Raw genomic sequence first — 12,914 nt, forward strand, 5'->3', positions numbered from 1 at the left:
TGTTGAACATATCAGACAGAGATTTTAAAGCAACTATTTAAATATGTTTTTAAAGAAAACATGAAAGGAAATGCATTAAATAATTACTGTCTTGGTGAGTGAAGAGATAAGAACTATTACCAGAGAAATTAAAGTTATATATACATATTAAAAACAAAACAAAAACAAAAAAACACACCCAAAATAGCCAGCACAGTGTTAAAGGAGAAAATAAAGTTGGAAAACTGATGCTACCTGACCCTCAGGGCTCGGCAGCACCAGCCTCTGACCCGACGCACATTTCAGATGAGTCTGTCACGGCACCAAGTCTTCCACCCAAGGGCAGGGACAGGCCAGAGTGAAGAAGTGACCCAATGCTCATCAGCTTTGTTTAAAGAGAGCCTCCAGCCCTGGCTGGTTTGACTCAGTGGATAGAGCATCGGCCTGCGGACTGAGGGGTCCCGGGTTCGATTCCGGTCAAGGACACATGTCAGGGTGGTGGGCTTGATCCCCAAGAGTGGGTGTGCAGGAGGCAGCCAATCGATGATTCTTTCTCATCATTGATGTTTCTATCTCTCTCTCTTCCTTTCTGAAATCAATAAAAATGTATTTAGCCGAAACCAGTTTGTCTCAATGGATAGAGCGTCAGTCTGCGGACTGAAAAGTCCCGGGTTCGATTCCGGTCAAGGGCATGTGCCTTGGTTGAGGGCACATCCCCAGTGGGGGGTGTGCAAGAAGCAGCTGATCGATGATTCTCTCTCATCGATGTTTCTAACTCTCTATCCCTCTCTCTTCCTATCTGCAAAAAAAAATCAATAAAATCAATAAAATATATTTACGAAATTAAAAATAAATAAACAAATACAAGAGCCTCCGCTGACTCCATCGTGAAGGATGGGGGTTAGGAGTGGGAATGGCACAGGGGTGTGAAATGTGCCTGGGGCAATAGGGGAGCCTTATTTAGAGAGCAAATATTCACCAGGACCCAACCACGTTTCCAAATGATCATAAATTATTTTATCAGTGCATTTGCAAAGGTTTATAAAAACATCCATAATATGTTTTTCCCTTAGATTCTAGAGTTACCAATGTGACAGCTAATGCAATAATGATTTGTTTCAAATGTCAGCGTTTAAGCTGCATAAAGCTGATTTTATTCACTTTTCTGGTTGGCTGCACTCTTGTTAATGAAATTAACACACCCATCCCATTTGTCCCCAGGGGACAAGGATCTGATTTATTTTTCTATTAAAATCAGTTACAGACAACCACGTTTGGATGGCCCTACATGGGGTTCACCCAGGAGCCAAGGGGCTTCCGGGGCCAGTTCATCAGCACCAGGGCTGGGCGAGCCGCCGGCATTCAAGAGATTATGACATCTGCCCAGCCGGGTGTGGCTCAGCGGTTGAGTGTGGACCCAGGAACCAAGAGATCACAGGTTCGATTCCCAGTCAGGGCACATGCCCAGGTTTCGAGCTCAATCCCCAGTGGGGGGTGTGCAGGAGGCAGCCAATCAATGATTCTCTCTCATCATTGATGTTTTTATCTCTCTCTCCCTCTCCCTTCCTCTCTGAAATCAATAATAAAAATATATTTAAAAAAAAAACAAAAACTCTTCCAACTATGTACTTCTGTTGTATGGAAAGCACATCTCAATAAAGTTGATTTTAAAAAAAGGGAGAGATTATGACATCTGAAACCTACAATGTTAAAAAATGAAACTTTTTAAAAATATATATATTTTTATTGATTTTTTTTACAGAGAGGAAGGGAGAGAGATAGAGATGTATTTAGCCGAAACCAGTTTGGCTCAATGGATAGAGCGTCAGTCTGCAACTGATGAGAGAGAAACACCGACCAGCTGCCTCTTGCACACCCCCTACCGGGGATGTGTCCGCAACCAACGTACATGCCCCTGACCGGAATCGAACCTGGGACCTTTCAGTCTGCAGACCGCCGCTCTACCACTGAGCCAAACCGGTTTCGGCAAAAAATGAAACTTTTATAATATGTTTTTATTTCTTATCATTTTTAAGAAATAACAATTGATTAAAAATTTTTTTATTGCTTTCTGCCAAGACCGGTTTGGCTCAATGGATAGAGCGTCAGCTTGGTTGCGGGCATATCCCCAGTAGGGGGTGTGCAAGAGGCAGCTGATCGATGATTCTCTCTCATCGATGTTTCTAACTCTCTATCTCTCTCCCTTCCTCTCTGTACAAAATCATTAAAATATATTTTTAAAAAAATTTTTTTTATTGCTTTCAGAGAGGAAGGGGAGAGAGAAACAAATGATGAGAGAGAGTCATGGATTGGCTGCCTTCTGCACGCCCCCTGCTGGGGATCCAGTCTGAAACCTGGGCATGTGCCCTTGACTAGAGTTGAACCCTGGACCCTTCAGTCGGCAGGCTGACGCGCTACCCACTGGGCTAAACCGGCTAGGGCACAACTGATGTTTTAACACAAAACCAGTAACATTGTAAGGTGGAGTTTACAGTGGGTGTGAAAGTGAAATATACAACAGCACAGCGGAAAGCATGGGAGGGTGGGCACTCTGATCCTGCTCGTGCAGGGCTGGGATTCAGGACAGGAAGGGTGACAACACCAAGCAGACAGAGCTGTCCAGTGAAGAAGCCAGGAGAGGAGGTGAAGTGGGATGCTAAAAACCAAGTACCTGGTTAACACACAAGAAGGGGGAAAGGAGTAAGAGAGGGTCAAAAACAGGTGGCAAGTGAAACACATACCAAGACGGTGGACTTAATGCCAGACACATCACTAATTATAATAAGTGACCCAATTAAAAGACAGAGATTGCCTCAAAGGGTCCAAAAGCAGGGCTACCAAAGAAGCTTTTAAATGCAAAGAGATCAAGACAGGTTAAAGTAAGAGAGAGGTTGGTGAAGGTGGAGGTTGGAGGTGGGCGAAAAGAGGTCAATGGGGGTAAAGGAGGAACACATGTAATACTTTCAACAACAAAGATTGTTTTTTTAATGTATATTTTATTGTTTTTTTACAGAGAGGAAGGGAGAGGGATAGAGAGTTAGAAACATCGATGAGAGAGAAACATCCATCAGCTGCCTCCTGCACACTCCCTACTGGGGATGTGCCCGCAACCAAGGTACATGCCCCTGACAGGAATCGAACCCGGGACCTTTCATGCTCTATCCACTGAGCCAAACCGGTCAGGACAAAGATTATTATTATTATTTTTTAATATAAGAGATATATCGTGCAAAGAGGAAACAGAAGACAGCTCATGCCACAGTTCTAGTATCAAACAAAGCCGACTTGAGCACAGAGGATGTTAAAGAGACACGCAGGACATTTCATAAAATGACCATCCAGCGGGATGCGGGAACCATCTGAAACGCTCACAGTCCTACCACAGAGCTTTAAAACGCGTGAGGCAAACCTGACAGACCGAAGGGAGAAACAGGCACGTGCACAGCCGCACCCGGAGACGGTGAGCCCCCGCTCAGGACCCGGCCGAACACCAGACAGAAAGGTGGGTGAGGATCCCGAAGGCCCGAGCAGCTCCCCCGAGCGCCCCGGCCCGCGTCGGGCTGACAGGACACTCCGCCCAACAACTGCAGAACACATGCGCTTTCACCAGGATACACCATGTGCTGGGCCAAAACACAGGCCTCAATAAATATCTGCATCCTGACATTGCACAGGGCACCTCCACTGACAGCAGAATTAACCGAGATTAAAGATATCCACAAATTCAACAAATATTTGGAAATTAAATAATATACTTCTAAGGAACCACTGGATCAAAGAAGAAATCACAAGGGAAAATAGAAAGAATTTTCGACGGAATAAAAATGAAGACACCATAAATCAAAATGCGTGGGACGGACCCGCAGAGGCCGGTGGCGAGACGGGAAGCCGACTCCTCCGAGGCCCGGCAGAGGGGCACCGACGACGGTGGGCACCGTCCGCGTGCGACTGGCACTCAGTGGTCCCCGCTAACGCACTGCCGAGGACAGCCCCCTCGGTTTCTAGAGAGGAGGGCTCGAGATGCAAAAATGTGGGCAATGCTCATGGCACAAAAGGGTAGCGAGGAGGTGCAATCTGTGAGAGACGGGACATCTGGGGGAAGGGGGAGGCGAAAGGATTAAAAAAGGTAAAAGCTATAAAAGGATGTATCATCCGAAGAAACTTGGCCCGAGCGATGTGAGCAGTTGGCAGAATCGGCCTGTAGGCAAAAATCCTTTCCAGAGATAACAAGGTGACTAAAGGGAAGGCTCAGCCCGGCCGGCGCGGCTCAGAGGTGGAGCGTCCACCTATGTATGGACCAGGAGGTCGCGGTTCGATTCCCGGTCAGGGCACATGCAGGGGCTGCGGGCTTGATTCCCCAGTGTGGGGCGTGCAGGAAGCAGCCGATCCATGATTCTCTCTCATCACTGATGTTTCTATCTCTCTCTCCCTCTCCCCCTCTCTGAAATCAATGGAAACATTTAAGAAAAGAAAAGGTTCAACTCCCCCATGAAGGTTAGCATTCTTTTAAATATATATATATATATATATTTTATTGATTTTTTTTTACAGAGAAGAAGGGAGAGGGATAAAGAGCTAGAAACATCGATGAGAGAGAAACATCGACTAGCTGCCTCCTGCACACCCCTCACTGGGGATATGCCTGCAACCAAGGTACATGCCGTTGACCCGGATTCGAACCTGCAACCCTTCAGTCTGCAGGCGACGCTCTATCCACTGAGCAAAACCGGTTTCGGCAGCATTCTGAACTTGTGTGTCCGTAAGCCGCTTTGAAATGCAGAAAGCAGAATGCACAGGCCACAGGAAAGGTTAGCAAGATGCGCAGCAGCTGGAGGCTGCCCCTGACCCTCCCCAGGCCCGTGGGCCGCAAGCACGGGGGTGGGGGTGCCGCGCTGACCTGGTTCGCGCAGGTACAGCCGTGCGTCTCGCGGGGAGAAGCACTCCCCTCCCAGCACATGTGGAGCACTCATGAGACTGGACTGGCCTCCACATTGCAAAGAGCTGATATCATTCAGACCTTCTTCTCCGACCACAATGGAATTAAACGAGAAAATGAAAAATAAAAAATAACTTGGTGGGGCGGGGGGGTGGAAATCAAACATTTGGAAACATAAAAACACTCTAATCAGCTCGGCAGTCAGAGAACAAATAAAAATCAGGTCCGCCCGGAGTGAGGGGTGATGGAGACGGCGACATGGTGCAATGTGGGGCGCAGACTTCGGCTGCTTTGAGAAGAGGCCGGAGCGAGTGCGTCATGCGCCGGCCCCAGGCAGCCATGGCGCGCGCCCGAGAGCGCACGAGGGAGGCGGGAAGAGCAGAGCAGAAACGCTGGGACAGAAAAAGAAAGACCGGCAAAGACAAGGCTGAGGAGGAATAACAAAGGGACATTCCTGCAGACACAGCAGAAATGGACAGTCTTTACCAACGCCTATGAAAAAGTCAATACGAAAACACCTTGAGGATCTTTATGCCTACAGGAAATAAAACTAACTCAAAAATCAAGACACGTAAATTAATCCCAGAAGAATATCAGACCTTCCCTACGGGGAACACGCCTGCCCCCAGGAGCAGGCCAAGACTGACCCCGGAGTCAGGCCCCGGAGCCACCCCGGAGTCAGGCCCCCGTCAGCGTGTCCAGAGGCCGGCAGAGGGGGGAATGCCGCCTCCTGATTCTGGGGCTCCTGACACCCCGATGCAATAAGCAGCGCGAGGAGACAGGAAGAGGGCACAGCTGTCTACTGACAGGCGCCCTGACCAACTCCGACCGAGCCCCTCAGAGGACATGCTGGGGAGCGGGTTGTTTTAGCGCTGTGCAACTGATGCAATGTTATCAGAAACCGAACAGCAGAATTCACTAAGTTATCGGATCTGAGAAGAAAAGCCATGAGTCTGATGGCCCAACAAGGCCTCCAGATCCAGATTCCCTCCCCACCAGGAGTGGGAGAAAACCTAACCCGGTGATGAAAATTTGCAAACCAGCCGAAACCGGTTTGGCTCAGTGGATAGAGCTTAGGCCTGCAGACTGAAAGGTCCCAGGTTCGATTCCGGTCAAGGGCATGTACGGTACCTTAGTTGCAGGCACATCCCCAGTAGGGAGTGTGCAAGAGGCAACTGATCGATGATTCTCTCTCATCGATGTTTCTAACTCTCTATCCCTCTCTCTTCCTCTCTGTAAAAAATCAATAAAATATTTTTTTAAAAAAAGAGAAAATTTGCAAACCACACAGCCAAGGCGGCTCTCCCAGCCCACCAGCGGCGCGGCCAGGACGCCTGTGGTGGCTCCCGCTTCCGCTCAGCGTGCCCTGCGCCCCCGGCTCCACACGCAGGCTGCCGAGGCGGGCACGCGCTGGGGCAGGGCCGTGGCGGTGGAAGCCACTGTGCACGGGTGGAGAAGACAACTCCACGCGTGTGCCCGCGTGTGGAGGCCCCTCCTGAGTCGTGTGGACAGAGAGCTGGTGGCTGGAACGGGCACGAGAGGCTGATGGCCACGGTCCCCCCTGCTTCTCTCCTGTGAGCTTCACCCCAGAGCCACCAGCGTTCTCACCCCGCCCCCCGCGGCAGCATCGCCACCTGGCAGGGCTGCGGTGCCCAGTGCTGCCCAGGGGTCAGCTATGAGACTCCCCACCTGCCGCCCTCACAGCCCCTCCTGGAGGCGCAGCAGCAGCAGCAGCAGCAGGGCAGAGGCCTGCAGCTCACCGCTCTCCACGGCCGTGAGAAGGCGGGGACGGTTCAGGGGGACCCCCTCGGGGAGCGCGCTGTCCCCGCGCTGGGTGTTCTCAGGGAGAGGAGTCCCGTCGGGCGTTCCCGGTGACCGTGGCCCCCTTCCGCCGTGTGCCTGAGATGCGTACCACAGCTCTCTCCCCAGTGATAAACTCAGGAGGAGCAGGCCCCTCAGGGTCCCGTGGGCGCCCCCGAGCCTGCCCCCGCGCCAACGCTTTGGAGAGAAGGCCCCGCAGGGCGAGGGGGGGGAGGGCAGTGGCCACGCACGGGGACACCTGGCCGGCCTCAGGCACAGGGAGGGGGGGGTGCGGTTAGTCTGCTTCCCAGTCCTGGCTGGCTGGGCTGGGCTGGGGGGGGCTCATTATTATTTAAAGGCCTAAAAATATTGCCGGCCGTAAATCAGCCCCTGCTTCAAGGCCGCGGGCCCTGCCCCACGTGCGGGAGGAAGGAGCGGGTCTGTGCACCACCTGTGCCTGACGACAGAGGCCGGCGCTCCGGGTGGCGCCCGGAGGGCACCTCGGGGAGGCAGGTGAGCAGCCTGGCATCGCGGCGCGTCCTCGAGGCCGCGGGATCCCGGTGCGGGTGACCCAGGACTCCGGCCGCCGCCCCGGCCCTGGCCGGACCTGTCCTGGGCCGGGCCCCTCCGGGAAGGAGCCCCGGCCACCAGTGGCTCTCGCAGCGCATGACCTCAGGTGCCAGGAATGCGCGCGCGGCGCGGCCGCCATCTGGTTCCCATTACCCACGCTCGGCTGCGGGAAGCCTCATCTGCGTCTCGCGCCCAGCGCCCGCCCGCCCGGGAGAGATTGATTTGGGCTCATTAGAGGCTCCGGCAGCAGGCCGAAAGGTGAGGCGCATCTTTGCCCGCGTGGCTTGCGGGCCAGTGGGCAGCCACATCGCAGTGCCCACCGTAGGGCCGGGCACGGCGTACCCAGGGCTCTGGGGCAAGGACGCCCGTGGGTGATGAGGGCCTGGGGGCCCCCGGATGCCTCCTCCTCAGAGGCCTGCGCTGCACGGCCCGAAAGCCTCCGGCCCCAACTAGCTTTGAAGACGGTGCCCAGTTGTCCCCGGGTGAGGTGGCGTGCTCAGCGGGAGGGGCCCTCCCCAGCTGAGCGGGGCCCCGGCCCAGGCACCGCCACCACGCCAGCCACAGCCGTCATGCAGAGCCTGCTCACCGTCTGCTAGAACTTTCCAATTCATTAACAATGCCCTCTGCTTTAACTTTTCAATTCATCGGTACGGTAAAAGTTCATCTCTGGACTGCAACGTGCCCCATAAATTTAAGTCTTAAGTTCCAGCAGCTGTTTCTCGAGGGAGCCAGGAGAGACCAGGCAGGTCGGAGCCAGGAGGGCCCGTTCCCGGGACCCGGGACCCGGGGGCGCCGCAGCCTGGGCAGGGGCCTCAGGGAAGCTGCCCGAGTCTTGGGCTCTTGGACCAAGTTCAAGGCGCAGTGGGGTGGAGCACGGGACTCCACAGGGAGTGGGTCTCTACGAGGCTCGAGGAGCCGGAGGGGAGGGAGTGAGGGAGCACCCTGCTGCCCATGGAGCCAGGAGGACTCAGGCCTCAGCAAGGCTGACTCCACTGCTGAGGACCCAGCGCGTGGAGATGTGGCTCCGCTCCCTTCTAAAGATGGCCGCCACCGCTATGACCTTCACTCCCACCCCTGGCAGGTCCACGGGGGCCCTCCTCCGGGATGAAGGCACTCGAAGCTCAGCCCCCGCTGCCTGGCCTGGCCCCACTGGGAGGCCTGTCTGACCCCCTTCCTTCAGGGCCTTGTGGCTCCCTGGGATGACAGAAGGATGGAGGGATGGTTGGACGTTGGGAAGAGTGATGCCAAAGAAGTATGAACATGTGCCCTGTCCCCAAACATGACATGTGACCCCCTCCTTGTCCGGTCGTGCTGGGCTCTGACCGCTGCTCCTCCGGACCCACAGAGCTCGAGGCAGACCCTCAGGTCCCACCTGTAGAGTCCGGGGCAGCCTCACACCTGGGCAGCTGGCATGGCCTTACCCTGCTGCCGCCACCGCCTGCTCTGGCTCTAACCTTGGTTCTCCAGAAAGACTGTTCTTGTTGGGGTGCCAGGGGCCCCTCAGCTGTAACGTGGGGCGGCACCTCCCAGTCTCACTCTGCCTGACCTCAGTGTCTATCCTCAGACCTTTACGTCACTGCTCTCCTGGACACCCCCTCCTGTCCTGGCTGTCCTCGCTCTGTTCCTCTGGGGGGGACCTGGTGACCGTGTCACACCCCCAGGTTACAGCCAGAGTGTGGTGATGCCTGCTGGATGCCACAGTGTGTTCCGATTCTCACCTGGGGCCCATGCCCCCTCCATCCCATGTGCCGGAGGGTGCCTCTTCCCCTGGCTGGGGGGGTCCGGTCTGGGTGAGCATGGAGCAGGCTTGGCAGGCTGCTGGGCAAGGCTCCCACCTGCAGAGGGGCCCCGAGAGACGCCTCTTGTCTGCCCTCCGTCTCCGGCGGGAAGCCCGGACCACAGCCTTGCAGAGACAGCCCCGGACCCGCTCTCCAGCACTCCAGTGGTGAAGGCCCAGTGAGGCCAGGGGCTGGGCTGCTGCTGCCACTGCCGCCACCTAGAGTCCTGCTCCCCCCAGACCTGGGTCCCAGAGCTTGCCCTTCTGAGAAGCTTCTACTTGCTGGCTACGGTCAAGTCCAAGACGCCCTGGCTGATGGGGCTCCTCGCTCACCCCCAGAAGCCGGTGTGCACCTAGGTGACCCTCTGGGGGCCGGAAGGTACAGGACACACCCGGCACGTCTCCTCCCCCTTGACCTGTAGCTCCTGGGACCTGCACCAGAGTGAGGCCTGGGGAGGAGGACTCCTGCCCCCAAACGCCACCCCTCCATCCCAAACGGGGCTGAGCAAGCAGGGTAGGCCACCCCGTGTGGAGCGCCCGGCACGGCCCAGACGTGGCTCCCAGGTGCTCTGCGGGGCGGGCTGGCTGGAAAGGCCCACTGGGACGTTATGAGGGCTCCTGGGACGTTAGGGGGTTGGCTTTCAGCAACTCCCCTCTCCACCCTGAGGCCTCACAGCCCTTCCCCGCTGCCCGTGAGGCGCGGCCTCCCTGGGGCCGGCTTGCAGACCACCACCTGGGCGTGACTCCGTGGATTTCTCCACATCGGGCTGTTTTTGTTTTTTGATTAATCAGTTCCTTGCTGACCGAATTCCTCTGAGTTTTTGCAAATGGGCTGGCGTCCTTACTCCTGGACTCTCCATGCCTTTTCTCTAGATGGACAAGACGTGACTGCTATTAACCCGAGGTCCGAGGGAAACCCAAACCATGTGAACGGTTCACGGACGCCCACGCCCCCTCCTTCCTGCGCCGGCCCCACAGACAGGCCCGCCTGCACCCCGCCTCGGAGTGATTAATTAGCCGGCGATCTGCAACAACTCCTCTTCATGCCTAAATATTGTTTCAGCCTATCAGACTGTTAGTGCAGAGCAGGATAAATGGCACCTCGGGTCTGGCGCACTGACCTGCAGGGCCTGCTGCTCATCCAGGCTCCAGACAGCCAGCGCCTTCTCCGCGGAGCCCGAGACGCCCCGGGCCTTCTGGGAGTCAAAGTCAAGGCCCATGACGGGCTCCGTGTGGCAGGCGATCCGGCTGCACACCTTCCGCTCGGAGACATCCCACAGGGCCACCGATCCGTCCTCGTAGCCGGCCAGGAGGCGCGGGCGGGGGCTGGAGTCCGTCTGCGGGGAACAGAACGGCGGTCAGCTCCCGAGGGGTCCCGGTGCGTTCTGGGGACCGGGGGCTCTGGAAACGGGCTGTCCCCCCTGCTGCCCGCTGAGGAGCTGCTTCCCAGGGTCCTCACTCGGCAGTGACAGTGCGGAGGCTCCGCACCCCCTCCCCCCGCGGATGATGCCATTGGTGCAGGACCCGTGCGGGCTGGGGTTGGGGCACCCCGGGGACTGGGACGGGAGGGTACGGAGCTTAGCACGCCCCCACCTAACACTGCGGTGCCGCTGCTTGCCAGCCCGGGTCCTGCCCGGGTCCCCCCTTCCCGCGGGCCTGAGACTCCCCACCGCCTGTTGGCGGGGCTGGTCACCTGTCTACAACCACCAGCCAGAGAAAATCGCGAGCTCTTTGTCAATGAAAAATGGACTTTCTGGGCTTTGTCAACGTCGCTGCGGAAGCCCCCCCCCTCCCCCCGTCCCGGGGCTGGGTGAGCCGCCGCGGCGCTGAGCTATTGTGATAAATGAGGGCACAGGTCAGAGGGCCCGCGCCCTGGGCAGACGCCTCGTTCATCTCGCCTCTGTGTCGACTCCAGAGAGCACGGCAGGGCTCCGAGTCACCCTGGCACCGAGAGTGGCCGCACCAGGCGCGGTGCCCGGTCCCCAGACACTACCAACAGGAAGTGCCTCCAGGACAGGTGCCCAGGTTGCTTCCGGGACTCCTCTGTCCCATGCTTTATCTCTTCACTTGTCTCAGCAGTCCCCCCCCCCCCCCCAATGGCCTGGGGATGGCCCCACTGGAGTGTGAGAAATCACTGAGCACGTCCCCTCCAGCTCTGACCCGGCCTGGCCTTCAGCCCCGATGGTGATCGGTGAGAAAGGGGGGCTGGTCAGCGAGACTGCCTCCTGGGCCACCTGTGCCTCTGGGTTGCGAACAGCTCCACTAGTTCAGGACTACGGACGACGGACAGGGCAGCCAGAGCAGGGCCTCACCCAGCAGCTGCCAAGGGGGCCACATGCTGAGCTCCAGCCTCTACTCCCCACCTGACTGCAGGCCACTCCAGCTGCTTTCCCAGCATGCAGGGTCCTGCGGGCCCCCCCAGTGACAGACTGCGGGTGGGACAGTGCTCCAGTGGCCATAGGCTTTTGGTGACCACACCCACAGCGCCAAGCTGACCTCCATGGAGTGAGGGCCTGAAGTGACTGTGAGGACCCCAGCAGGCAGGCAGGCCCTGTGGGGAGCCCCCGGCTCGGGTGGGGCCCATTGCTCTGAAGGGGGTGTGAGTAACTCTGCATGAGGCTTGACTCTGATTCTGACATTTTATGTGATAATCACCATGACAACGCAGGTCAGCCTCCTTGAGGGATAAAACGAGAGTGCATCTTAAAACTTCAGAAAAAAAAAAAAAGGCCACTTCAGGCCTAATAAACTGGAGCCTGGGCCTCCGTGTTTGGAGAGAAAAAAAAGGGGACATTTAAGATTAACAGAGAGTTTGCTTTTGTGTTGGATCCATATCAACTAACAAAAACGTGATTTGTCCTTCTGTCAACTATATTAATTACCTTAACAAGTTTGTACATCCCGTTTCTACACATTTTTCTGCTGGAATTTTTACACGATTACGCAATGACAGCACTTCCAGGGAGTGGAGTGTGAGCGGATGTGGCCCCTGCCGCCCTGCCCGGGGCTGTGAGCGCCGCACCACGCCCGCCCCCAGCACCGCGGCCTCGGGGCATTCCCACCAGCGTCTGCCGAGAACCTGCTGGCGCCAGGAGCTGTGCCACCCGTCCGAGCGGGCCTCAGAGCCTCGCTCACCTCCTCGCCCGGGATCCGGACTTCCAGCTGGAAAGTCACTGGTTAAGGAACTCCAGGAGGAAACCAGCGGCTAGAAAGGCCAGGGAACCTTCCCGGTCCTGAGAGGGGCCAATGGCTCGGGCCTGTTCCCCTGACTCCCATCGGCCATGCAATCCTCTGCACGCGGCCTGAGCCCATCCGTCTGCCTCTCAGGAAGAGTTCCAACAGGCACTGAGGCGCCTGGCAGGAACCGCCAGCTCCCGATCCTGGATGGGCACGGGGCGGCCCTCCCAAGGTGCTGGCGGACTGCAAAGAGCTGAGAAACGGCCTGAGCAGCGCTCCCGAGGTGGACACTGCTCAGGGACCTGCTTCCCGCGGTCTCTGCCACGGCCGAGACGCCTCCAGGAGGCCTTCTAAGCGAACACGCCACCCATTTGCTTTGCTGTGCCACACACAGTGGCCCAAGGCATGGGCATGCTTACGGGGAGCCAGTGTTGACCTCTGACCTTTGGGGGGGCTGTGCATCAAGGAAAGTCAGGGCCTCCTGTGAAGGTGGGCGGGTCCAGGAGAGGGGAACGGGGTGGGGAGAGAAAAGGGGAGTCCTTCCTGGGAGGCGGCCAGCTCAGCTGACCCGGCTGTGCCCCCTCCCTGCACTGGCAGGGGGTGCCCCCTTCCCGCCGCCCAGCCTGCAGGGGCCAGCAGAAGCCCCGTGGCAGTGGGCAGGAGCATCCCTCGAAG

The 12,914-nt window shown here is 57.0% G+C and overlaps 1 protein-coding gene across 3 annotated transcripts in view; it reads right to left on the reverse strand.

The window, feature by feature from the left end:
- The window catches only part of GNB1L (G protein subunit beta 1 like), a 52,649-nt gene that overhangs the window by 7,467 nt on the left and 32,268 nt on the right, over positions 1-12,914 (reverse strand). For all 3 annotated transcript variants that reach the window (XR_014793450.1, XM_084867290.1, XM_084867291.1), the window contains one exon: positions 10,184-10,399. Coding sequence is in view for 2 of the 3 variants with exons in the window: in XM_084867290.1 (XP_084723416.1) it covers positions 10,184-10,399 (216 nt within the window). In the remaining variant the exon portion in view is untranslated. The remainder of the gene's footprint in view (positions 1-10,183; positions 10,400-12,914) is intronic.

Source organism: Pipistrellus hanaki (genome assembly GCF_964339955.1).
Source record: "Pipistrellus hanaki genome assembly, chromosome: 19".
NCBI classification, from domain to species: Eukaryota; Metazoa; Chordata; class Mammalia; order Chiroptera; family Vespertilionidae; genus Pipistrellus; species Pipistrellus hanaki.